The sequence below is a fragment of the Punctularia strigosozonata genome (assembly GCF_000264995.1).
Source record: "Punctularia strigosozonata HHB-11173 SS5 unplaced genomic scaffold PUNSTscaffold_7, whole genome shotgun sequence".
Lineage (NCBI taxonomy): Eukaryota > Fungi > Basidiomycota > Agaricomycetes > Corticiales > Punctulariaceae > Punctularia > Punctularia strigosozonata.
The window spans coordinates 869434-893295 of record NW_006767439.1 but is presented as its reverse complement, the minus strand read 5'-3'; the positions used below and the strand labels follow the sequence as shown (position 1 = coordinate 893295).

General features: G+C 55.3%; 10 protein-coding genes across 10 annotated transcripts; 5 read left to right on the top strand and 5 right to left on the bottom strand.

The window, feature by feature from the left end:
• Nucleotides 1-58: 58 nt before the first annotated feature.
• PUNSTDRAFT_87845 (glycoside hydrolase family 47 protein) lies at nt 59-2731 on the top strand. Its single transcript, XM_007384310.1, has 14 exons — nt 59-114; nt 172-427; nt 487-589; nt 650-667; nt 724-797; nt 848-977; nt 1032-1091; nt 1143-1166; nt 1227-1252; nt 1309-1375; nt 1437-1508; nt 1563-1691; nt 1753-2344; nt 2404-2731. Exons 2-14 carry the CDS (start codon nt 258-260, stop codon nt 2589-2591), a joined length of 1653 nt encoding a protein of 550 aa, XP_007384372.1. The 5' UTR covers nt 59-114; nt 172-257; the 3' UTR covers nt 2592-2731.
• Nucleotides 2732-4197: 1466 nt separating this feature from the next.
• PUNSTDRAFT_69138 (uncharacterized protein) lies at nt 4198-4999 on the bottom strand (the record flags this gene model as incomplete). The annotated part of the gene is made up of 3 exons (XM_007384309.1): nt 4198-4416; nt 4488-4769; nt 4832-4999. Coding segments are annotated over 3 exons (669 nt in total), but the record flags the coding sequence as incomplete, so codon positions are not given.
• Nucleotides 5000-5482: 483 nt separating this feature from the next.
• On the top strand, nt 5483-6140 carry PUNSTDRAFT_120782 (uncharacterized protein; the record flags this gene model as incomplete). The annotated part of the gene is made up of 1 exon (XM_007384308.1): nt 5483-6140. A coding segment is annotated over one exon (186 nt), but the record flags the coding sequence as incomplete, so codon positions are not given.
• Nucleotides 6141-6176: 36 nt separating this feature from the next.
• Nucleotides 6177-7312, top strand: PUNSTDRAFT_126468 (uncharacterized protein; the record flags this gene model as incomplete). The annotated part of the gene is made up of 2 exons (XM_007384307.1): nt 6177-6297; nt 6360-7312. 2 exons carry the CDS (start codon nt 6177-6179, stop codon nt 7289-7291), a joined length of 1053 nt encoding a protein of 350 aa, XP_007384369.1. The 3' UTR covers nt 7292-7312.
• A 314-nt stretch (nt 7313-7626) lies between these two features.
• Nucleotides 7627-10007, bottom strand: PUNSTDRAFT_134798 (kinase-like protein; the record flags this gene model as incomplete). The annotated part of the gene is made up of 10 exons (XM_007384306.1): nt 7627-8429; nt 8480-8598; nt 8649-8755; nt 8813-8917; nt 8968-9012; nt 9066-9109; nt 9160-9222; nt 9282-9551; nt 9605-9680; nt 9744-10007. The coding sequence occupies 10 exons, from the start codon at nt 10005-10007 to the stop codon at nt 7627-7629; spliced, it is 1896 nt and encodes a 631-aa protein (XP_007384368.1).
• A 1453-nt stretch (nt 10008-11460) lies between these two features.
• Nucleotides 11461-12105, top strand: PUNSTDRAFT_69050 (uncharacterized protein; the record flags this gene model as incomplete). The annotated part of the gene is made up of 1 exon (XM_007384305.1): nt 11461-12105. One exon carries the CDS (start codon nt 11461-11463, stop codon nt 12103-12105), a length of 645 nt encoding a protein of 214 aa, XP_007384367.1.
• Nucleotides 12106-12643: 538 nt separating this feature from the next.
• PUNSTDRAFT_103278 (MFS general substrate transporter) lies at nt 12644-15569 on the bottom strand. Its single transcript, XM_007384304.1, has 12 exons — nt 14875-15569; nt 14779-14806; nt 14524-14719; nt 14372-14469; nt 14055-14320; nt 13866-13993; nt 13697-13799; nt 13590-13637; nt 13417-13534; nt 13166-13353; nt 12894-13102; nt 12644-12823 (listed from the first exon to the last, which is right to left on the bottom strand). Exons 1-12 carry the CDS (start codon nt 15130-15132, stop codon nt 12793-12795), a joined length of 1671 nt encoding a protein of 556 aa, XP_007384366.1. The 5' UTR covers nt 15133-15569; the 3' UTR covers nt 12644-12792.
• A 718-nt stretch (nt 15570-16287) lies between these two features.
• On the bottom strand, nt 16288-18109 carry PUNSTDRAFT_69069 (PCI-domain-containing protein; the record flags this gene model as incomplete). The annotated part of the gene is made up of 6 exons (XM_007384303.1): nt 16288-16431; nt 16501-16877; nt 16932-17097; nt 17153-17399; nt 17473-17824; nt 17857-18109. The coding sequence occupies 6 exons, from the start codon at nt 18107-18109 to the stop codon at nt 16288-16290; spliced, it is 1539 nt and encodes a 512-aa protein (XP_007384365.1).
• Nucleotides 18110-18432: 323 nt separating this feature from the next.
• Nucleotides 18433-18783, top strand: PUNSTDRAFT_27127 (uncharacterized protein; the record flags this gene model as incomplete). Its single annotated transcript, XM_007384302.1, has 2 exons — nt 18433-18532; nt 18635-18783. Coding segments are annotated over 2 exons (249 nt in total), but the record flags the coding sequence as incomplete, so codon positions are not given.
• Nucleotides 18784-19244: 461 nt separating this feature from the next.
• On the bottom strand, nt 19245-23801 carry PUNSTDRAFT_120779 (coatomer subunit alpha-2). The gene is made up of 13 exons (XM_007384301.1): nt 23481-23801; nt 23344-23424; nt 23200-23294; nt 22197-23147; nt 21913-22144; nt 21708-21846; nt 21416-21656; nt 21201-21356; nt 20948-21146; nt 20392-20900; nt 20006-20329; nt 19680-19952; nt 19245-19626 (listed from the first exon to the last, which is right to left on the bottom strand). The coding sequence occupies exons 1-13, from the start codon at nt 23641-23643 to the stop codon at nt 19384-19386; spliced, it is 3606 nt and encodes a 1201-aa protein (XP_007384363.1). The 5' UTR covers nt 23644-23801; the 3' UTR covers nt 19245-19383.
• Nucleotides 23802-23862: the final 61 nt, after the last annotated feature.

Genomic DNA, 23862 nt, shown 5'->3' with positions numbered 1-23862 from the left:
CGGGCATAGTGCGTGACACACCAAATGACCGATATCGTCCGTCTCAGGTGTATTGCAGGGCTTCCTTAATACCGCTTCCTGGTCTTCTAGGCATGGCGCTTGTACTCGATAAAGGCAGCCATCATCTCGTCGAATCTTCTATGAAGCACGCTAAAGATATGACGCCAGCAGTCTCTTAAAAAGCGGACAAAGTGTGCCTGCACGCCAGGCGCCCAGACGACCTCCTCTCAGTTCGCTCTGAACGCTATCGGAGCCTCATGCATCTCCGCAAGCTTCTAGTCGCCGCCGTAGCTCTCAGCGGAGCTTCTCCGTCGGCTTTGGTTCAAGCTGCCCAAGTGCAGAAACCGGGCTTGACCGTACCCGCGAGTGCCGCTGCGCACAAGGCAGCCGTGAAGAAGATCTTCACGGACACCTACTCCGCCTACAGGTACGCTATTGTAGCACACAGAAATTGTCTTAAGGCATGTTCTGACTTCATCTGTTTAGGGAGTTCGCTTTCGGACATGATGACCTCACCCCGGAGTCTAAGAGCTTCGCGGACGGCCTCGGCGGCTGGGGAGCCTCGATGGTCGATGCCATGGACACTATGGTGAGCCTTCTCGAGGCTTCTCTCGGCGACATGGCCACAAGATGAACCTTATCTGTGCAGTTGATCATGGGCATTGAGGTGAAGAAGCGATCTCTCCGATCGGGTTGTGATTGCTATGCTCACACGCATTCTAGGACTGGTTCTTGGAAGCGGTCAACAAATCTGCGACCATCGACTTCAATCTCACGACGACGGACAGCACTATCAGGTGCATAGATTCATACGCTGAGTATATACATATACTCATCGTTCTCGTAGTGTCTTCGAAACCACGATTCGCTACGTGGGTGGTTTCCTGGCCGCTTACGAGCTCAGCGGGCAGAAGTTCCCGATCCTCGTCCAAAAAGCAAAAGAAGTCGCAAACAAGCTCGTCTTCGGATTCACCGGCGTGGGCACCTACGCTTTCGTCATCGCCACAACACACTAATCTCAAGATTCCCAGTCGAGCCCAATCCCATTCGGTCACCTCAACTTCACCACTAACATCCCTGACTTCGATACTGTGAGTCATTGCCCAAGCAGCCACACAAAGTGTGTAACTCATTTGCCCTAGTCTAACGTGGCAGAGGCTGGCACAGTAAGGATGATGCCACCGTGTTTCTCTCTGCCGTACTGATGGCCGGGGCGATACGAGTAGCTCACGCTAGAATGGGACCGCTTGACGTGAGTGCCTATTGGCCTCCACTTCTGTGGATTAGTGCTAATCAGATGCCGCTTAGCCACTACACCGGGAACGCCACGTACCAGAGCTTGGCCCTTGCATCTGTCGAGCACATTGCCAGTCTGGTGTGTTGAACGTGATTGGATGCGCCGTGTGTAGCTTACCCAGATTCGCATTTCCATATAGCCCGACCCACTGCCCGGACTCCCAGGACAAGGAATTGACCCCTCCACCGGTGACTCCGTCGGCGCCTACGTGGTGCGTGGCACGAATAACATGGCCATGCATACTTTATGATAACAATTGGCTTAGACTTGGGGTGGAGGCACTGACAGCTACCTCGAATACCTGATCAAGTACCCTCGTCTGACAAACGCGCATGATGACCTCGCGACCGTATGGGCGACCGCTGTCGACAGCTCCATCAGGACCCTCCTCAGTGTAAGCATATTACGCTGCCGTGGCCCGATTCATATTGAGCCATCGCTCACGTCTGTTCCAGACCTCGACAGTAGGCAACTGGACTTACCTTGCCGACTTCACCGACGACGCGGAGATTCGCGTAATCGGCTCGCATCTCGCCTGTTTCCACGGCGGCAACTGGCTCATGGGCGGCCAGATGCTCAACAACAAAACGATCGTCGATGTCGGTCTCAAGCTCGTCGACGCCTGCTGGAACACCTACGCCGGCACCGCGACCGGCATCGGTCCCGAAGCCTTCGCGTGGATCTCGCCCCAAACCAACTTCTCGGGCGAGACGCCATCCGCGTCCGACCTTGCGTTCTACCAGGAGCACGGCTTCTACATCTACTCCGGCGACGGTTTCTGGCTCCAGCGTCCGGAGGTGATGGAGAGCAACTTCTACGCCTACCGCGTTACGGGCGACACCAAGTACCTCGACCGCGCGGCCGCCGTCGTGCAGAGCTTCCAAGACTTCACCCGCGCGCCGCAGACGGGCGCCTACGCGCCGATCAACGACGTCAACTCGAAGACAACGACACTTATGGATGACACGCAGTCGTTCTTCTACGCCGAGGTGCTCAAATACCTCTACCTCACGTTCGACGACCCAAACCATATCAGCTTAAACGACTGTGCGTATCTCCTCGGCTTGTTACTAAGTGCGCTGCTTAAGCTCCCGTTGTTTCCTCAGGGGTGTTCAACACCGAAGCCCACCCATTCAAAGCCCCGCCCGCGAAGGCGACCTACGGCACAGGCAAGATCAACCCGCCGAGCAGCAAGAGCGGCTCGCGCACCAAAGCGCAGCCCGCCAACCTGGCGCAGATCAGCGAAATACCTATCGCTCCTAAACAGATTGCGGACCTTTACAAGGGATTCTAAGCCTTGCGTGTACCATCGTGAAATTGTAGAGCTCGAGGTTCATTATTGTTTCTGCAAGCCGCAACCAGCCTGCGCCAATGTATCCGCGAAGTCAACCAAGGTCTATGTTTTGGCGATCTTATTCCGTAGTGACTTCATCGGGGGGTATGGAGAACGCAAAAATAGATCAAGGACTGCTTCGCTATAGGTTGAGCGACCCGTCCTCGCGTTGGCAAGCGCATTGCCGCCACTCGGCGACTTTGCGTAGAGAGGGGCCTCATATTCATGCCTTCGCGTGAAAAGCCGCGCCAGGCTATCGAGAGAGTTATCCTCAAGCCGTACGCATTTGCGCACATAACCAAAAGCCTCGATATCGCCGTACGTCGTTGAGCCGCAATTGGCGCTATCGATGGTTGGTTCGTACGACTAAACCTGTTATAACTTTCCGGTTATCCTTGAACCATTCCTCAGCGCGCTTCTGCGTAGAGTCATGCGTCCACCGACGCCAGCTAATACATATCCGCGCAACTCGATTCAGACTATTCTCGGTCGTCGTGCTCAATTTTTTGCCTCTGCGCTCTTAGAGAGCATCCATATGCACAGATCAGTAGTGTTAATTGTATGTTGTTGCCTCTTGCAAGCATATGATGTGTGTTACTGTTCGATATTCTCTCCTTGCTAAGCAGCTGCCTCGGTAGGTGAGTAGGTAGATCGCCGACAGGATGTCCTCTTGCGCAATCTGGAAGACGAGCATCTCGAGGACGCTCCATGCGAAGTGCCATCAACGTGAGACGGGACGCGTGAGGGAGTTCGACTTACACGTCGAGCTTCCCCATGGACGAGGGGACCTCGCAACCACACCGACGCTGCAAGATCCGCACGAGCGCATCCAAAGCTATGTCGTCGACCAGGAAATGTGTGCGCGCGTGGACTCATCTAACTCGAGATGCTCGTAGGGCACGGAAAGGTAGTTTAGGTTGACCCGTACGACGAGTTTTGTCAATCTACGCGCGGTAGGCAGAAAGGATGCGGTCGAGGGCCCATGCGGATTGGTAGGCCGCAGCTATCTTAAGGGCTGCTCTCGTCGAGCCAGTACATCTCTGGATCCCTGAGGTTCTCTCTTTGGTCTCTTCTGGGAAGCTGTGAGAGCGCTCGACACTAGGTCGGGTGATAAGGTTAAAGCAGATCTTCGGGAACTCGAGCAAGAGAGGTGCGGAGCGGTGAGCCTCAAACAAGGTTGATTGCGCGGATCTTGAAGCGTACAAGTATCCGGCTTGGATTTTCGAATAAGAGCGTATTATCTTCCGCGCGGTCTGAGTATGCACTCGGTATGTGCAGTTGTGCTTCCCAAGATGCAGTTCGTCGAGTGCGGAAAAAAGAGAACCGATGGCGAATCAGTGGCAGTTGGAGCGTAGTCAGGGGCATTACCCAAGAAGGAAGATCCGCAAAACGGAACTGAATGGTCGGCGCCATCGAGGTCAACTCGAAGTCATCGTATGTAAGCAATACGATCTCGCAGGTTCTGCACCAATCGGCAGGGCTTACTGCGAAGCGCACTATCGGTTTTCGTAAGGAACAAGCACCATAGATATCATTTTGTAGGATCCGTTACACATTCTTGGAGGTTCTATTTCCGGCCCTGCCTCCATGCAGATGCGCTCGCGAGCGCGTGCTTGCCCGCGAAGACGGTCGGTATCGCGAGGAGGGCGCCATACGCGAGCACCTGCCCGAGGCGCAGACGAAGCCAGTAGGTGAACAGCAGGCCCTCGAAGGCGGTGAGGAGCGCGGTGAAAGGCAGGATGGAGGGCGAGAAGAGGTGCGGCACGCGCGGCTTGATGCTCGACCACTACGATTCCGGCGCGCAAGACAACGTTGGGTCAGTATATGCGTGTCAAGAGGGGAGGAAGGGTCGCTCACGAGGCCGAGGAGGACGATCCAGGGCGCGAGCACGATGCCGACGAAGACGGCGCTGACGAAGACCGGCGGAACCTTCTGCTCCGGCCGGAAGGTGTGCGCGATCGGCGGGAGCGGGTGGAAGGTCGATTCTTCGGGGTGCGGCGGCGCGGACCCGGACGCGGGGAGGGTGAGCGAGAGGAGGGTGTATTTAGCCGGCGCGTGCGTGAAGGAGCCGAGGAGGAGCTCGACGAGGAGCGGGTGCGTCGTCGTCGGCGGGAGCGAGGCCGGCGGGCGGGCCATGTTCTGCGCGCGATCGTTAGTTTAGTCTATATGCGACGGTAGGGAGGAGGGGAGGGGCTACGCACAAGTTCGAATTTGGCTTTTCCGGCGGAGGAGACCCGGACGGGTTGAATGCCCTCTTCGCCCGTCTGCTCGTCGTAGAAGCGGAGGAAGGTCTGATGCGGCTGCACACCCTTGCCGTCCTCTTCGACTTGGAATGTGAGCTTGAGCGTGTCGCTCGGACCGAGGGTCAGCGACGCAGGCTCGCCCTTCACATCGAGACTGCACGGGAACCCACGTTAGTCCCTAGTTGCACAAGATGCGAGGGCATAGACGCACTTTTCTGAGGCAAGCGCCTCGGCGGAGTTGGAGGTGATGACCGCCTTGGGTGACTTGATTTGAAGTGCGGACGCGTGTAGGACAGCCGCGAGCAGCGCGAGGAGGACGACGCGGGTGGAGAACATGCTGACGCTCGTGCCACGTATTCGTGTGGTATATTCAAGCAAGTTCTCAGGTGTAACTGCTTTTGCGCAGGCGACTGGTCTAGCTGCAGTAGCCTCGTAGAGGACTTGCGGAGTCAGAGACTGGCAAGCCAGTAATTATGGGAGGAGGATTCTACGGGCTGTCGGAGGGAGAAGGAGAAGGTGAGCTGGACGCGTTCCCGATTTAGGACGAGGTGCTCCCAATTTGGAGACAGCATACACAGCGACGCGCAGCACTTCGACTCTTGACCGTGGCCGCCGCGTCGAGTACATCGTCTGGCTCGCCCACTCTGCATTGACGCGCCCACCTCAGATTGTTCCTTTTCCATTCCATTATTGAGCACGGTTATCGAACCGGAAAGGCTGCAACGGAGAGACAAGCCAATATGGCTGGCAATCGGCCTGAATACCCTTGACCTCGGGTTTGATCAGCGTCTATGACTTTAGATTGCGCTACAAAGCGGAATCGCAAAGCGGAAGTGGAACAACCAGCTGGACGGGACCCGATGTCAGTCCGCAACACGGCTGCGAAGTTGGACATCCGAGGCGAACCTCAGCGGAAAGGGGAAGCATACATGCGGCGACGGATGTAGTGACTACTGTCAACAGAAGGCGAAACGGATCAAACACTTCGAGCCGGGAACCCCTCAATATGGCATACATCCGGCGTCTGACCAATGCATATACTCGAGTCGTCTATCCGTACCAACGCGGAATGCGATCATAACTAACCAGGTTATCCGACTGCCGTCCAACCATCCGCTTGTCTCCCTCGTTTATCCGCGCCTCGACGCCTCGTTGGCTATAAATTTCCTCGTCGGAGACGCCAAACACCAGAAACCAGCTCTCCCATCTACCGCACTCTCCACTCCCTACCAAAAGCCCAAATTCACTCGCTCTTACCCTAACTCACCCAACCCAACCAAACTCAGACACCATGCGCGTCTCCATGTCCTCCTCGTTCTCCCTCTCGGCGCTCGCTGCCCTGTCCTGCTCCTCCATAGCTGTGCTTGGAGTATCTGCAGCGCCAGTGTCTAGCGCCGCCGAGTCTGCTGGAGCTGCTACGATGGGTAAGCCATTCACCTCCCATCGTGCCCATGGTACCTTTCGCTGATTTCTTCCTTCTTCTTAGCTGCCCCCTCTGTCCCATCAGCAACTCTCCCTGCTCCCCCGGCTGCAATTTCATCCTCTCTGCCAATTGCTCTACCTGTGGGCAACGTCGAAGCACCGCCTCCCGTTGCAGCCGTCGCATCCAACCTCCCAGTCTCGGGTTCCACCCTTCCAGGCAGCCCCTCCCTTCCTCCCGTCCCGGTCAACACCCCGACTCTTCCCTCACTCCCCGTCCTTGGGAGCAGAGCCGACGCTGACCTCCTCGGTCTCGGTTCATTAGGCGACGTCGGTACCGAGATCGGCGACGTGATCAACGCGTTGGACGTTCCCGACGCTACCAACTCCTTCAGCAGCGCCACCGCAAGCGCGACTATGGGTGCCAGGGACGTATTCAATGACGTCGACGGGTTGCTCAACGTCCTCGACTTCACCTCCACGGGTTCGACGGACGCGACGCCCACTCCGTCGCTCGCCGCTCGCGACCTCTTCAGCGATCTCGTCAACGCGTTGGACTACACCTCCGCCGACCCCTCGAGCGTCGCTCCTACCGCGTCCGCAGTGGCTGCTCGCGACATCTTTGGCGAAGTGGACGGGCTCATCAACGTGTTGGACTACACCTCCGCCGACTCCTCGAGTGCCGCTCCCACCGCGTCAGCCGTAGCCGCTCGCGATGTCTTCGAGGACGTCGACGGTCTCCTCAACGTGCTCGACTACTCCTCCACCTCAGGCACTACTGCCGCCCCCACCGCCACCGTTGCGGCTCGGGACCTCTTCGATGACCTCGTCAACGCGCTCGACTACACCTCCGAGTCCGCGTCATCCTCCGCCATCTCCACCGCCTCCGTCGCGGCCCGCGATATCTTCGGCGATCTTGTCAACGCGCTCGACTTCGACTCCGAGTCCGCTACCACCTCGGCGAGCGTCACCCCTTTCCCTTCGTCCATTCCCAACTAGAGTTGCATGCGAACTACTTCCTACCCTATCCCTGTTCCGCAGCGCCTCCCGGATCTGATCATTAGAGTAGTATAATCAAATGGTACATTATAGACTCGCATAATTTCCATCTCAATGAATCGACTGCGTCAATTGACATCTCGATAACGCGTGAATACTATCACTGTGTGTGCACAAGGAAAGATACACCGTCAAGTGTGTTACATTCACGAATTATTTGGCTCAAGATGATCAAAACCCGGGATTATATTGTCTTGTTCTAGTTGCATACCAATGAACACTGTTCTGCGCACATCTAGCGTCTGCTATCGTCGCACGCTCGTCGAGGATGCGTCCTATTCGTCAAGCTTCAAGGCAGCCCACGTCGAGAGCCGGCGCACGGGCTTCACCCTGAGGGTGTTCGCGCGCCCGGAGGAAGGGTTGAACTTCTTTGCGGCGTTCTTGAAAGCGGCGAGCTTGTCGTCCAGATGCAGGCTAGCCATGCGCTCCACCGTCTTCGCTACGACGGCACCTTCCGACAGCTTCGCTCGCTTCGTGGGCGATTCGTTGAGGACGTCCGTAGATGAATTCTGTGCGGATGGTTTCCTCTTCGAAGGACGTGCGTTGGCACTGGTAGCGTCCTCGCCGACGTGAACGCTCTCATTATCGGACTGGTGCGGAGTTTCGTCGTCGGCAGGGTATATGGTCTCGACGTCGCTATCGTGTGCAGTTTCGTCGTCGAACTCTGAATCGTCCTCGTCCTCCTCATCGGTGACCATATCTATATCGTATTCGTATTCGGTGTCGGTTTCGGTTTCCAGCTCCTCGTCCTCGTTCTCGCTACTTTCCGTTGCGGTGCTGTGTTCGTCGTCTGCATCGAGTTCATCACCGGTTCCCTCGCCATCGACGCTCGTCTCATTTTCGTTCTCACTGTCGACGGTGATATCGTCCGCATTCTCCTCCTCATCTGCAACGCTCGAATTCCCTTCGCCGTCATCGCCGCTTTCCTCGCTGACGACACTCGCCTCCTCTTCATCGTGGCTCATGTCGTTCTCGCTCTCCTTGATTTCTTCCCGCATCCATGGGTGTTCGAGTGCTTGAGCGGCCGTGATACGCTTTGTCCGGTCCTTGACGAGTAGCTTACGGAGAAAATCTGCAACTGTAGAGCACGTCAGACAAGCTCAATGTACAGAGAAGAGGAAGTATCACAAGTATCGCTGAACTGCCAGTCCTTGACGCGATCATACGCGCTCTTGCGAGCCCGTAATTGCTGCACCCACGTTAAGCCGTTCTTATTCGGTATCGTGTTGACATCTTCACCGCAGTGGCTATTTCATATCAGTTGATGAGACATTCAGCTGGAACGAGTGCGACCAACAGGAGATATAGGAGTGTCCCAAGCGCGTAACTATCGGCGGTCTCGTCGATGGGACCGAGGGTTGCAAGCTCGGGGGCCCAAGAGATGGGCGATTTCCGGTGAAAGGGCTTGATCGTTCACAAAGGTCAAACGCTGGCGATAGGGACGAACCATGGCAAACGTACTTCGAGTTCAATCGTGCATGGGGCATTTTTTGCCCGTGCGATCAAGTCGCGAGTGAAGCCTATGTCAAGGAGCTTGATGTTTCCGTTCTTATCCAGGTAGATGGTCTGAGCCCATCGTCAGCGTTTAGACAGCCACGCGGATTTGTACGCTTTACCTCGAAGGTGACGTCCAGATGGACCAAGCCTTTGCCGTGCATGTACTGTGAATTCAAAATGTTGGTAAATGCAATTATCCCAAGGTTCATAGACTCACTGCCAGGGCTTCGCATATTTGGCGGGCGTAGCTCTGCAATGTGCCTAATGGGTTTGTCAGAAGGGGATTCGAAGACCATACGAGCAAAACGTACTGAGCGTGATGTTCCCTATTGCATCGAGAGACAACGCTCGGTATTCTTCGTTACAGATAGCATCTGATAATGATTAGGTTAGTTGAAACAAGATTGCTCCAATAGCATAGCGAAGAACAAACAATCGTGGTAATCGTTTTCTGTGGTGCTTTTGAAGATTTCACGCACTTCGACTATGTTCGGGTGATTCAGATCCTTCGAACGAGTCACCTCGCAAGCCGCATGTGCCCAGTTCGTCGAGAGGCCACCGAAGTAAGGAGAGGGGAATTTTAGCACCGTGACGTCTCTAGGCTCCTCGGTCCACTCTCCATATGATGCATGATTTCGGGAATAGAACCGCCAGAAACCGCTTCGGTATGTCTTATCGTCCGTAAGCAGGTTGAAGCGATAAACTAAGAGGACGTTCGATCATTTCAGAGTTGATCTGAGAAGACACAGTACTGACGCTTCTCCCCGATCTTGACCCGATCTCCGGGCATCAGCCGATATTTCTCTTCGTTCCTGAGAGCCCTATTTTCGACCTTAATGACAGTCAAGTCAGTGAGTTGACGTGGCATTGACAATCACGAGCCGCCTTGAACTACCTGGATATGCAGTGCTTCGATGGAACGTCTGATGGTGATCCGGGAGTCACGCGTGTGCTTCCCATCCCATTCTATGACGGCCCCGATTTGGAGGACGTAGAGATCGAAACGTCCTTTGTTGAAGTATATGGCCTTGTCTTCCCCGGGATCGAGCGGCGTGAGTGATCCCCAGCGACGACCGATAGGTGGCGCCATATCAGGGTGCTGCAAAGAAGGCGCGAAGTTCGGGAATGGGACTGGGGGTTTGGTGTTCATCGACGACATTTTGTCCGGAGAATGGCGGCAGCAGATACTTTCGGTGTATGAAGGGGGTGATGTGGTTGAGGTAGCGGCCGTTTTATACCACGGTGCAAGACCCTGGCCACAACACTCCGGGTGGGATGGCATTGTCCGCGTCGCTGAAATCTGCAAGGCCCACCGCATCGCCAAGGCCCGGAACAGGGGCCTCGGGTGAGACCAAGTGCGTTCTTCCTAGCGTCGCTGCCGCAATGAAGGCCGTATCCTCGTCTGCCCAAGCGACGAGCATGTTATCACGAACAAGCATCCTAGTACCGGTTTGTGCGCCTAACTTGGCGAAATACGTCGGTGAAAGCAATCATTATTGGCCCCCTCCCAAAACAAAGCAAAGCATTGTGGTGGCTTCGCGATCGCGATTTCGCCGACCAGACATTTTGCATTGTACGCATGCCTAGCCATGCATCATGCAGTCAAGTCGGGCATTTTCTGTGTGTGTGCTGGACCTTCCGGCGCATTATGCAGAGGCCAAGCAGAGTTGGTGACTTGGAAGACGGGAGACAACCGCAGACTGTGGCGTTTGAATTCACGCCGGCACGAGGCCGCACGGTGTCCATCAAATCCGATCGCTCGCGGTTGCACATGTACTTCAACTGTGGATTCTCTCTCATATTCCCCGCATAGCAGCTACAGCCATTCATACTTGCGAGAGGACTAGAAACTCGCAGGAATTGTTGATATCGCGTGGGGACGTCGACCTAAGCGAATCCCAGCCCCATTTCCCCTCGGCTGAGGCGGACACAGATCCTGATTATCAGGTGTACCAGCATCGCGTCCCGCGGAGAGATTTGTACCCTTGGCAAAGCGGAGTGTACGCGCAATTGTCGTTCCGAGTGCTTCCATTATCCAGTCCTATCAGTCTCCACGAGTGCGTAATACGCATCGCTGCTTGAACCTTTATATGAATAACGCCGTTCAAGTCCCTTCCACTGGTTCCATGTCGTCACAGAAGAAATGCAACAAGTGTGGCAGACAGGACACAAACCTGAGCCGATGCGCCGGCTGCAACAAAGCGTGGTACTGCGGTCGCGAATGCCAGCAGCGCGATTGGATAGAGCACGTCTTTCATTGCAACGTTACGGTCACCACCGCTCACCACCTGGCGCGCGCAGTTCAGAAGTGCATAATGGGAAATCACTTTCAGACCTTCGTTGATTACGGATTCAACAACATCACCAACGTTGAGGATTAACGCTCTTTGTTCGGCATCTATACTGACCTCATCAACCTGCTCGGGGTCAAGCCAGGCCGTCTTCATAAGTGGAGAATTGAAGGGACACTGGCTCGGAATATCAAGGGGGAATTCGAGAAGAGACCGGAAGACTCTCGTGGAGAACACTACTCGTGGTTCCTCGAGCATGAGCACGTATTCGTTCCCACTTCCGAACCGAGCCCGTTAGCCGGGGAAGAATTCAAGAAGGGCATGTTCAAAGCAGCTTGGGAACTCACGCGTCAACCGCCTGGCGATTCGTTGGACGACGCCAAAAGGGTCTTTCGTTCCTGGGATGCGGATAAGCGCAGTTGTCACGAGTTCTATGGCTTCCTACTCTGCGATATTCGTCCCCCTCCCGACTCCGTGCAATACATCAGCATGGGTTATTGCGCATGCACCAGTTTTTTCGAAGAATGGGCGCTTCACCTCACCTACCGGGATCTCATCACAAAATGCACATTCGAGAGATTTCACCGAGCATACATAACTCATTCGTTGTTACCACTTATGAAATCCAAAGGACTGGCGGGACACCTCCCGCAACACTTTGCGAGCGCAACAGGGCTCCTGAGACCCGCTGTCTGGGACCTCAAGAGCTATGCTCTGTACGACAATATACAGGAACCTGTTGTCGAACCGCATCCAGTTCTGGTCGCGGAGTACGGTTTCAAGAACGCCAAATCAAAGGAGGATGCCGATGTTCTGAAGAAGGCTTATCAGCTATATTTTGAGTCGAAGGACGCCGATGCAGCAGCGCTACACAACGCATGCTTGGAGAAGAAAATTTACGAACACGTCGACAGTGTCATACGTCTGAAGAGTAAACGCTTGAGGTGTTTGATGGCGAATGACTGACTCAATAGGGGCACATACTACTATCTTCCCTTATGATTCTCTGGTCAACACTTCCTATCTAGGTGTTCCTCCAAAGACAGTGCAAGTTTGCGTGTACATACGCTGCGCGCCGATGGCGCATGCAATTCGCCAACAATTCCATTCACATCTCTGGCTATTACCGTTGCCTGACGCTTTTCGGACGTACAAGTTCCTCAAGGTTAGATTGCATCTGCAATATCAGCAACGACCATTTTACCATGTTTCTCTGTCTGGTGTGCATACGTACCAACCACGACGTATGCAAAAAAATGTTGTGGGAAACAGTGCACTAGTGTAGCTCAGTGCGAACAAAGAATTTAGAATCTGTATTAATCGCGGTTCATTTCAAGATTGTGGTGGCATAGGCTCACTGAACTTATTGGAGTTGATGAGAGAAGCTGGATGATGACAGCTTCAGGGATGCTTAGCTATTGCGGATGAGCAGACTTCGATACACCATGCTCAACGCCGGATCCATCCATCAGCGTACTGATTGATATGTTCGTGGAAAAAAAAATCTGCTTAATATACGAGCAATACGAGTAATATTCATGTGGTGGGAGGACCACCATTAGTTGATGAGCAGGGAACAATGCTCCCACATTATCTGGATAGCAAGGAATTCCAAAACAAAACAAACAGCGAACATAATCCAACATACACCCTCTAGAGCACGTAGCGGAAAGCGAGGTTTTGCCTGCCAACGCGACCACGTCAGTCAGAGATTGTTCGAGGCCGCGCCGGACAGGAAGATAGCGTCGACGTACCGGTCGGTGAGATCCAATAGGCCCTTCTCCACCTTGGTCTTTACTTCGTGCCCCTTCTCGTCGACGCTGACCACGTACCCGTACTCCTGGAACTCGCCGTCTGCCGCTTTGCCACCGGACTGCGCCGCGAGGGCATCCCGACGCGCGTTCTCATTCCTGAGCAGATACCAGAGCGCGCAGACGATGGCGATATCCGCCGCGTACGTGCACTGGACGCGGATTGGTCAACGTTTAGACGGTGACGGGCGATACCACATCGGGAGGGGACTCACGAGGCAGATGATCCAGGGAACGACGAACTTCGGCGCGTATTTGTCCTTCCAAAACTGGGTGCAGAGGATCTGGCCGAGCGCGTAGCCGATGAGGAAGATGCCGTTGGTGGCGAGCTTCTTCGTGTGTCCGGCCGTGGCACTCGTCACCCAAGAGAGCATCATGACGAAACCCGGTGCGCCACCGAAGCCTGAACAAATCGATATCGGTGAGCAATTCTGTAAGTAGACACGAGGCAGTTGCTGGCGCGCACTGAGGAGATAGATGGCGCATATATGCCCGATTTTGTTCGAGTAAGGGAGGAAGATTAGGAGAAAGGCGGACAGGATGGAAGGGATCCAGAAGATGTTGTGGATGAAGGCGCGAGAGTTCTTGAAAGGCAATGTCAGCACCGAGCTATTCAAAACGAGATACAGTAGGACGTACGGGCCACATGCGAAGCATCCAGCATCCGAGGGTGATGCCAAGAATTTGCTGGATAAGTCAGAGCGTTGAGCGACATGATGCTCATGAAGGGGGCTACAGGAACGTACGGCAAAGCCAGTCGGAATGTTGAGGAGAGTCGTCTGCAGCGTCGTGAATCCGAATAGCTTGATGACGCGAGACGCTTCTGTGCCCAGACCGTTCTGCAGGTTTCTGCATACATCAACGACGTTAATGTTCTTGCATGGGCATGAGAGGGCGAATCTAAAAGATACGTACGCGATGGCAGCCCAGAAGAAGAACAGCCATGTCTTATAGTCCTTCAAGCACTCGATAAACTGCTCCCTCTTCCACTTCTTCGTTTCGATCCCGTTCTGGTTGTCCTTCACCCTCCGCACCGCAACGACCTATCCCAGATCGTCTCTCTCAGCTTCACATGTTACATCTCGATCGGGGTGAAGCACATACCTTCTCCTCCGGACGGAGGAACCGCGCCGTGGTCGGGTTGTCCGGCATCAGCCACGCGAACAGCCCGCACACGACGAGGGTCATCAGACATGTGATGACGTACAGCGCCTGCCACGGGTTGGGCTTCGCGGTCGGCTGGACGTGGGCGACGCCGAAGGCGAGGAAACCACCGACGATCGTGCCGACACCATTACATTGGAACGTCCAGCCGATGCGCTCGCCGATCTCGGTGCGGGTGTAGAACATGGAGGTGATGAGCATCAGCCCTGAATAAGCGAGTGAGGGTGGAGGCAGTAGGGGGGTGTAGAGGTTCGTACCGGCAGTTGTGCAGCCCTCAGCTGCACCGAGGAGGAAGCGAAGGACGAAAAGGCCGCCGAAGTTCTTGCATACACAGTGGAGTCCGAGGAACAACGACCTGCACGAAACGCTCAGTCGTCATAATCGCCTTTCATTCGATACCCAGACGCACCACAAGAAAAGGTTGAATGTCATCCATTTAGCCACAGGGAATCGCTGCAGCGCGAGGTTCTGCGGGTATTGGAAGACGAGGTAACCGATGTAGAACGCACTGCCGAGGGTATTGAACTCGTCGGTCGTAAGCTTGGCATCCTTCGCGATGCCGAGGACGAAGGATGAATTCAGAGTGGCCTTGTCGATGTATTGTACTGTAGGAAACGCCGGTTAGGTGTTCATTCAAGGGACACGTCAAGGGGGCATCGCGCACCGGTGTATATCAGGAACAGCAACGGTAGCTGTGATTAGTCGCGCATATATGCGCGGTTAGCTCGCGGCAAGTGTCGTGGCCATGAGAAGAACCCACAAGACGCCAATCCAGCTTTGCCCTCATCCTTCTGCTCTCCTCCCTCCCCACAGGCGCGTCTTCCACATGCCCCGCCGCCAGCCCCACAGCGACATCCACCCCCGAGTCATACTTCACCACCTCAAGCCCGACATCTCCAGACTCGGCGCGGGAGAGCTTCTCGTCCAGCGTCGACTGTGACGCCTTCCGGCTCGTGGGCGGTCGATCGTCGAACGGCGCGACGGGGTTGAAGTCGGCAGCGGGTACCGGTGCGGCCATGGTGTACTTGTAGCCTTATCTCCTATGTATGCGCCGGTCTGCTCGCCTTAGACAAGCAAAGGGTCCCCGTCCAGTGAAGGAAGGAACAGACAGACAGAGAAAAAGAGAGGCGAGGATCCGCCTCCAGGCTCAAAGAATTCGTTGAGACACGGGCTCGATCCCGGGAAGGCTTCTGCGGGGGTATTTGTGGGCCGGGATTAGAGTGGCGCACGGTATGAAAAAGTACGGGCTTCGCGGAGCCGTGTCGTGTTGCTGATCATGGTCAGGGGGGCCCAAGCAGGCCCAAGCACTCCAGTCGGAGGTTGTAACGTGCAATTTCGTGCTGATCGTTGCGCTGCCGTGTGCGAAGCCAAAGCGCTAGCGGTAGCCACCAGCCAGGGCCCGGTGCCACGCTCTGACCGGCTTGCGTCTCAGGCTCTCGAGCGCTTGAACACCACATACGCATCGAGGGCAAATTGCAAGGACATTGTATGCCTTCGAAATCCCATCTGTGTCAAGGGCAACGCAAACGTTAACCCACAGATTCATCAAATTCAGAACCCATCTCTTCACACGGAAGCCTCAGGCGCATTTGCTTCGCTAGCTATCTTGGCAGACATGAAGTGGGGCTGCCTATAATCGAACGTTCACCAAGCTGCCACTACTAACCTCCCGGTGTAGAACTGCAGCAAACTCCTCGAAGCCACCAGACAACGTTTCGGAGCGGGAGCGGGTATGTAGTGCGCAATCTGTCCTTCTAGACCGAGTTCATGCGATGGTCGTATCTGACATCAGTAAGCACACGCTCGGCTCGGGCCTTCGTGCGCAACGTGGATATTCGGCATCTCAAAAGTGCCTCGGCCAATGCGAGACGGAGACGTGAGCCTTGCGAGGACTTTAACGAAGTAGAACCTTCATATGCGGCCGCCAAGCTTTGCCAGCTAGGAAGGTCCGAATTCCAGGTGATGATACGCATACTTGCCCATGCAAGGGGTATGGTGCTTAAGCTTAACGTTCGAACGCCCAGGCCAATCTAACAAGACTGAACCTCCGTCTCGACAAGACACATACCTTCAGAAAACGATTAAGCCCGAAAGAGTATAACCCGGGGGGTGTCACCGTGTGGCAGATAATTATTGATTTTCCGAACGGATCGTACGAACCAAAGTATACAGCTCAATCATCGGCCATATCGTCCATGTCGTCATCATCGAGGTCGTCGCCCTGTTGGAGTTCCTTCGCGAGCTCCTTCTCCCTCTCTCGCGCACCCTCTGCAGCCGCAAGCTCCTTCCGGTGCGCATTGAGGGGGTAGCGCATCGCCTGCACGGATGCGAAGAAGACACGATCGTCAGTCACCACACAGCACGCAGATCCGCGAAGACAACCGACCTTAACGCTCTGGTTATGCAGCTCGAGACACACTCCGATACGCCGACTGAACGCCTCGCCGACCTCGGCGCCATACCCGCGCTTCTCGCCCCGACACTCCATCCACCCCTTCTCGTGCACGATCCGGCCCTCGATCACGCCGTCCCGAATCGCCTTCCCGACGATGTACTCCGCGTCCTCCTCCGAGTCCAGGTGCAGCTTCACGCAGATGTCACGGAGCGAGATGCGCGAGTACGAGAGCGACAGGCGGCGGATACCCGTCTTGATCACGTTCTGCCGCAGGCGGAGCACGAGCGTGTACGTCTTGTCCTCTTCGAACCGCGCGGCGTGGGTCTGCAGCGTCGTCTGAAACTGGGAGAGCGAGCCGGCGCGGACGGCTGGCGGAATGTTAGTAACTTTCGTATCTTTTCATAGACTAGGGTTATACATACCTTTGACAATATCAAAGTATGCGCCGAGAGCCTTCTCAAGCACCGGATGCCTGAAGAGACCTCGCTCCGGGATATCGCCCATCAAGAGCTCAACGACCACGCTGAGCTTGTGCACCGCCTGGTAGAACCCAGGCGCAGTCTTCGCAGGGGGGGCTCGCCTGATCGCCTGCGTTTCATGTTTTGAGTCGTCATTGAGCTACATATCCAAAACCTCATCGTACCTGCTGTAAATTGGCGTGCGCGTCGCTATAGTTCAGCTGGACCGCACGTATCCGGCCCAGGTAGTAGTGATACCGGGCGAACTGGACGTTGCCCGCGCTGGCGGGGAAGGTGGTCTTGCTCGCAAGCTTGTCCGCCTGGTCGTACAGGGAGTAGTGTACATAGGAGCGCAAAAGACGGTTGATGAGCGACGCGAGGGTCTCGGAGTCCTGACGGAGAGAAGCGGTGCGCTGGGCTGCTAGGAACAGTCTGAAAAGGCGGGGGCGACGCGACAATTCGTGAGTTCATGTTGCGAAGTTTCGGTGTCGAGATATATACGTACGGTCGTGCGCCTGCTAGATCTCCGGTAAGTTCATATGCCCTCTCGACGGCATACCAGACCTTCGCCGCGATGGGGTCCATACTCCGTCGGTTCAGAGCTTGGATCTTCTGTGCCGTCTCTTTTGCGAGATTCAACGCTTTAGAGTAGGTAGCTGGAGCGGCCAGAAGGTGGTGGATGAGGAGAAGGCGGACGTATATCTCGCTTTCTGGAACGAGATCTAAGGGTTGTGGCTTGGCAGCAGTCGATGCCGGTGCGGATGCGTCGACTTCCATGATTGCCTCGCCGGATGAAGGCGGTAGCCAAGACAATAGTGCCTGTTTCGTAGTGGCATCTACACAATCGCCGCCGTGAACTTCCACTCCGTCCCAGTTCGTCTCAACGCACCTTTGGCATAGACATCCTCGATCACTTCCAGCAACACCGCGTCCGTGATCTTCTTCCTCAAGGATGTCAACGTCCGCAAGACACGATTTGTGAAGCGAGGTTCGAGAGTCGACACGCCGCGCTCGATCAGCGCAAGGTTCGCTCGGATCTCCTGCAGAGGTGTAGGCGGCAGCTCCTTCTTTTCTTCCTTCTTCTCCTCTTGCTCCTTGGACTTGGCCGCCTTGTCGGCAGGTTTCATCTCGACGTCGGCCATCCTGCAGATATGACGAGCGCGTAGGTATATGCAACGAAGAAGCGAGGTTACGGAGACTGGGGACGCGCGTACTGGTCAGTGGTAAGTACTAAGTACGCGTTGTGTATATTTGGCGAAGCCCCTATTCGCGAACATTAACACGGTGGCCTCTGTCTAATATCTGCTTCCATCCTCTAGATCTGAACTACTGCTGCAACATGCCTTCGTCGTCTCCGCCTGCTTCTCCATACGACCATGAATACGAAGAAAAGCTCCGCGGCTCCTCTCCGTCTGCTACAGGACCGGCTGGCAACCAAGGAATGGCTATCTCCCCTTCGCCGGACACAGAATCAATCACGGATCCCTTCGCGACGTTCGACCACAGGACTGAGGTCGTTGAACCTTTTGAAGAAGAGGCTCAACGTGATGTTGAATTTCAGAAGAGTAAGAATACGCGCATATATGCACTTTCGTACCTTCTTCCTGGCGACGGCGATACAACACATGCACCCGGGCACTACTCACCAGTCCCCCCTGCCTTTCCAGACATCAGCGAACAGATCATAGGACTCATGCTCGACTATCATGCATGGGCGAGCACGCGCCCCACGGCAGAAATGACACTGAAGACGACATCTCTCGAGAAGGACATCAACACGATCCTCGAGTCGGAGCAGCAGCAAGGCAGGTCTAATAACCCTTTGCCTATCCCTGCACCGTCCTTCTTCGGTAGGCAAACGCATTCACGAGCGGTTCTCTTGAATTCATGAATACGGCTGAAGGCGCTCCGTGATGCTGACATACCTTTGACATCGTTGTGATACCGGATTTGCAGAGCAGACAAGACAACGTTTGGCTGAATTTGTCGTTCGCGTCAAGAATGCTCTGGCCGCTCTGACTGCATCAAGCGGTCTGCCTTCTGTCCTTGCACCCCTTTAGGCCTTCACAATACACATATCGCGCCTTGCGCACCGATCCTGTGCGGGACAGTGTCTCTACAAGCACTCCCATATCCTTCTTTGGTATGCAATGGCATGTAAATTATGTTAAACGTGCACTGTGATCCGTACTTCCCATATGCATACGTGCTCTCATGCGGGGGTCGTAAGGCGCGTTAATCACTGTCCCCGGTATGCCCTGCCTCACAATCAATGTCCTGAAGCATGAACATCCATTATCGTATTTGACGTTTATCTTACTCGAACCTTCACGACGAACATCACGCCATGATGTTACGGCCGAAATCCATCCGAAGAAACATTGTATATATCCACCTCGTACGCTTTATACGTCTCTCACCGCGGCGCCGGCAACCCCGCCACGACCACACCGATCTCAGTCAACTGCAACAGCGGATCCAACTTGCCCTTGAACTGCGGCAGATAGGACGCGTCCGTGTACGGGCAGTGCACGCGCTCCCCGCCGCGGTAGATTGGCGTGTAGGTCGCCGCGCAGATGTCGAATTCTGTCGAATCGTCGTATGAGGTCTCGATGGCGTTCCTCGGGTTGCGCTCTCCGGCAGCAATCCGCTGGCGTGCCTGAAATGGGGGATGAGCTACGCGCGAGCTGCGTAATGTTTGCAGCGACTAACCTGAGCGGCAATCTTCGGGTCCGGGTTGAGCTCGATGAGCCTCCGGGCAAACTTCGCAGTTGCAGCGTGATTATTTGCCTTCGAGAACACGTTGATGGCGCTTCGCAAAGCGATCTGCAGGTGAGGAGGCTGCAGCTGGCAGTGCGTAAAGTACGCCGCCAACTCCAAGCTGCGCCTGACGTTTTCTGGATCTTCCTGAGCTACGCGACGCCGTTCGAGCTCTATAGACACCCCAAGAAGGTATTCGCGGGCGGTGGTAACGGTTTCTCGCCACTGTGAATTGCATCAGGCGCATATACGGTATAGAATATAGGAAAAGATCTCACATCTCGTGCCTCCTCGTCCGATGATATAGGAACCAGTAGCAAAGAGTACAAGGCTGAACGGAATGTGGCCTGCGCCTCCGGCAGCTTGTTATGGGACACAAAGCGGAAACCGTCTGCCAGCTCAGTGCGGACAGAGGCCAACGATCGTACTGCGACAGGCAGGACCTTGCTCGTTGCGGACTCCGCGGGATCCCGCCTTATGTGGAGTTGGAGGGGCGGTACAGAGGCCAACGGCGTGAAGTAAACGTGAGACGACCTGTACGTCGACACGAAGTGCGATTTGAGTTCGCTGAAGTTGACGATGCCGAGCTGACGGTTGAGTAGCTAACGCGAAGAGGGGGAATGAGCAAGGTCAACAGCAAAATACGGCAGAAAATATCACATACCTGCATGGCCGTCTCGAAAGATCCAGCAGCGACGTGATCTGCAGCGAACGGCGAGTTGCGTATCCATAACTCGTTCTCGCTGATTCCAGGTGACGCTCCGGCACCGAGCTCTTCGTCCGGTGGTGTAGCAAACTCGTCTTCCACCTCCACCGGCGCGTCCTCAGCACCAGCGTCCAGATCCCATCCACCTTCCTCTTCGTCCTCGCCCGCTTCCTCGTCTTGTGCCCACTGGTCAAGAGCCTCGTCGGCACCACCTGCGTCGCCATTGACAAGCTCTTCGGAAGGCTCGATGCCGTTAGCGAGGGCCTTGTCAAAGAAGCTCTCCCCGGTCGCCAGCGAGGGCCAGTTGAGGTTCGAGGTGGACGTGATGATTGGCGCAGGACCGAGAGACGAAGGTCCGAATGCAGGCACATCTTCGATGTCGTCTTCAGAGAGGCCGGCGGCCTGTAAAATCTCTTCCGCAAGGTCCGTCAAACCGTTGGTCTTCGCGGTGAGGTATGCCAGCGGATCTGCACGGAGTCAGGTTACGAATGGAGGCTTAAGCTGGTTAACGCACGCATGCCAACATCGCGAAGGACTGCGATGCGTCCCCGAACATCCCCGGTGTACAGCGCGTTGTGGAATCTCGACATCGGTTCCCCGCGCATGTCCGCTATCTTTTGCATTTTGGAGAGCTTGTCAGTGCTACCGGTGACGAGATATAGGAAGGATAAGCGCTCGAAGTTTTTGGTGCGCTGGTAAGCCGTCTCGACGATCTGCAGGAACGCGTGAGCAAGGTTCCAATCCAAAGCAACAGCGAAAGAACCTGCCTTATGGTTTCCTTGTTTGAGCGCCTGCTGAGCTAGTCTCGACCAGCTCTCAGGTCGGTCAATGGCTCTGGCCATCTCGAGGGCTACGTCAAGGTTGCCGCATTCAAGGGCAAGGTCGAAACGCATGTTCTTGTCCTGAACAAAGTGCAGGGCAATCTACGATAAAGTGGACGATCAGATCGAAATAATGGCGTCCCGTTCGAAACCAAGCGCACCTCGGGGAAGCCTTTTTGCTGCAAATACGCGATGATGCTTTGTCCAAGCAAGTTCGACGTCTTAATGATGTTCAGCATCTCCTCGTAGTTGTTGCGCAGCAGCGCAAGCTTAAAGCGGTACTCGGTAGGGTCGAACGTAATGGTTTGCGGGCGCGCGGTGCGGTCTAGGCAATGAATCGTCTTGCCCTTGATGCGAGTGAGGTATACCGGGTTGTCAAGCGTGCAGATGACGCTGTGGTCTCTGCAGGAGGATATTAGGTTCAATATAATACTTGTACGAGACATCGCTCACCCCTGAGGCAAGCAGTACTTAACGTGATTCAAGGTAGAGTAGATGAACACTCCATTGTCGTCCCATGCGCCAGACTTGATGCGGATCGTCTCGTGTATGAGCGTATGGTGCGAGAAGTTCCGGTTCGCAATAGTGATCGCTGTGGGCCGTGAGACGCGTGTCAGCGCCACACTCTGGAATCAACCTTTCGAGGGAATGAACTGACTATGTTTGCTCATGAGGGCAACCAAGGACCCATCCGCACTCCACACCGCGTACTTGACTGGAGGTGTATTGATCTCCGCAACGGTCTTCTGTTGCTGAATGTCGTACAGAACGACGGAAGTGGCAGAGCTAAGAATGATGCTAGCGGTACCGCCGTAGAAGATCTCGTTCGTTTGCACGGGAGGTTGCACGGTCTTGACCACTGAGTTGGCAAGGTCGCGTACTTCGATGATCTGTACAGTAAGGCTGTTAGATTGATCCTGGACAATCCGGCGCTGCACTCACCTGTGATGTCTTGTTCAGCACGGCGAAACGATTCCGGGCGACAAAGATGGCGCTCTGTCCCGAGCCGCGTTTGCCATCCGATGCCGAGTCTTTGGTGGAGTTGCTAGCGTCTCTGGGCAGGCTGGACAGCTCGTATATGCCGTTGTCGGAAGACATCGTCAGGACAACAGCACGCTCGGCAGGGTTGTAGCTCAAGGTCCTGGGTGGGATATACGGGCTGCCGAACTTCTTGACATCCAGGAGGCCGAGATCGGATCCCGTGTTCATGTCGTACGACCGCACCTGCTTGTCGCGCACATAGTACACGACATCGTTGTGCACGGCGAATGCCGGACGCTCGCGCTCAAGCTTGAAGACGATGAGACCGCTGTCATGCGCAGCCGCGAAGAGGTTCAGATGCGGGTGGGCAGCAAGGCCCCAGAACCGGTCCTGCTCGCGGCGGAAGGTCTGGATCGCCGCACGCTTCTGCAGGTCCCAGACGCGAATAGTCTTGTCCTCGCCACAGGATACGATGAGCTCGCGCATAGGATGGAATAGGGCGCAGAGAACGTTGTTGAAGTGTCCCCTGCACGCGTCGACCTCCCATGCCTTTGTCTCGCTCATGCGCCAGATCTTCACCTGCCTGTCGTCGCTAGCTGAGACGATCAGAGGGAGAGTAGGGTGGAAGCTCGCCCAGTTGACGCCCCGGTCGTGACCCTCGAGGACATATTTGACCGTGGAGAAGTTGTCAAAGGTATCGAACGCGCCGGGTTGAGTGTTGGGCGTGCCCTTGCGGAGGCCGGAGATGTCCCAAACACGGACAGTCTGATCCATGGACGCGGAGACGACAAGGTCCTCCTTGGGGTGGAAGAAGGCGGACATGACGTAATGTGAGTGGCCGGTGAGGATAGCAATGCAGTTCCGGGAGGTGCTGTTCCAGATGCGGATGGTCTGGTCGTCGGAACAGGATATCTAGCGATGCGCATGTGAGAAGGGAACCTTAGCGAAACAAAACGGCACGAACAATCCAGGGCATTTCATGATGGAAATGAACAGTGCGAATGTAATCTAAATGGCCGTGGAGGGTGAATAGGCATCTCCGACTCTGTGGGCGGAGATCTACACTGCAGTTAGTGATGCCTCTCAATCATGCGGCAAGGACGCTTACCCCAGACTTTGATTTTGTAGTCATCACCACCTGTCGCGAGTAATGGGCGGCTGGGATGAATCGCAATGGCGCGTACGGGACCTGATGATCGTTGAGAACGCGCCGCTAAAACCGGGTTCTGGTCGCCGCGGGCTCACCTTCGTGCTCCTCAAATCTATCAACCAGTACACCCATACGATAGTTCCATAGCTGTACACTTCCGTTGTGCAGCGCAGCTGCTAGCAGAGGTTGAGTCGGATGGAAGCAAAGGCCCTTGACGCGATTGCTCTTAGACTCGAATTTCGTGAGCATAACCGACATCCTGACGGCCGATCCTCGCTCGCGGAATCCTCAGGATGTTTTGTAAAGCCGCCGATGCTGCGTCCGTAGAGCGCGATACGTCGAACAGTCGTCAGGAACACGTAGAACGAGGACACCGGCGGGCGCTGTTTTGGCTGGCGAGCGAGACGTGGAAGGCGATGGGGGCGGTGGTCCACGTGCATCGACAGCGGGCGTCTACTAACATGGACCAGGGCAGCG

What these genes read in the sequence shown, in the direction of transcription:
- PUNSTDRAFT_87845 (XM_007384310.1), top strand. Translation starts at nt 258, where the DNA reads ATGCATCTCCGCAAGCTTCTAGTCGCCGCCGTAGCTCTCAGCGGAGCT. An exon ending in TCGTCTTCGGATTCACCGGC is followed by an intron (nt 978 to 1,031) that starts GTGGGCACCTAC and finishes CAAGATTCCCAG; the next exon opens with TCGAGCCCAATCCCATTCGG. An exon ending in ACATCCCTGACTTCGATACT is followed by an intron (nt 1,092 to 1,142) that starts GTGAGTCATTGC and finishes CATTTGCCCTAG; the next exon opens with TCTAACGTGGCAGAGGCTGG.
- PUNSTDRAFT_103278 (XM_007384304.1), bottom strand. Translation starts at nt 15,132, where the DNA reads ATGGCCGCACCGGTACCCGCTGCCGACTTCAACCCCGTCGCGCCGTTC. An exon ending in TCCTCCGTCCGGAGGAGAAG is followed by an intron (nt 13,994 to 14,054) that starts GTATGTGCTTCA and finishes GATCTGGGATAG; the next exon opens with GTCGTTGCGGTGCGGAGGGT. An exon ending in ACATTCCGACTGGCTTTGCC is followed by an intron (nt 13,638 to 13,696) that starts GTACGTTCCTGT and finishes TGACTTATCCAG; the next exon opens with CAAATTCTTGGCATCACCCT.
- PUNSTDRAFT_120779 (XM_007384301.1), bottom strand. Translation starts at nt 23,643, where the DNA reads ATGTCGGTTATGCTCACGAAATTCGAGTCTAAGAGCAATCGCGTCAAG. An exon ending in CTACAAAATCAAAGTCTGGG is followed by an intron (nt 23,295 to 23,343) that starts GTAAGCGTCCTT and finishes ACTGCAGTGTAG; the next exon opens with ATCTCCGCCCACAGAGTCGG. An exon ending in CTTTCGAGACGGCCATGCAG is followed by an intron (nt 20,330 to 20,391) that starts GTATGTGATATT and finishes TCTTCGCGTTAG; the next exon opens with CTACTCAACCGTCAGCTCGG.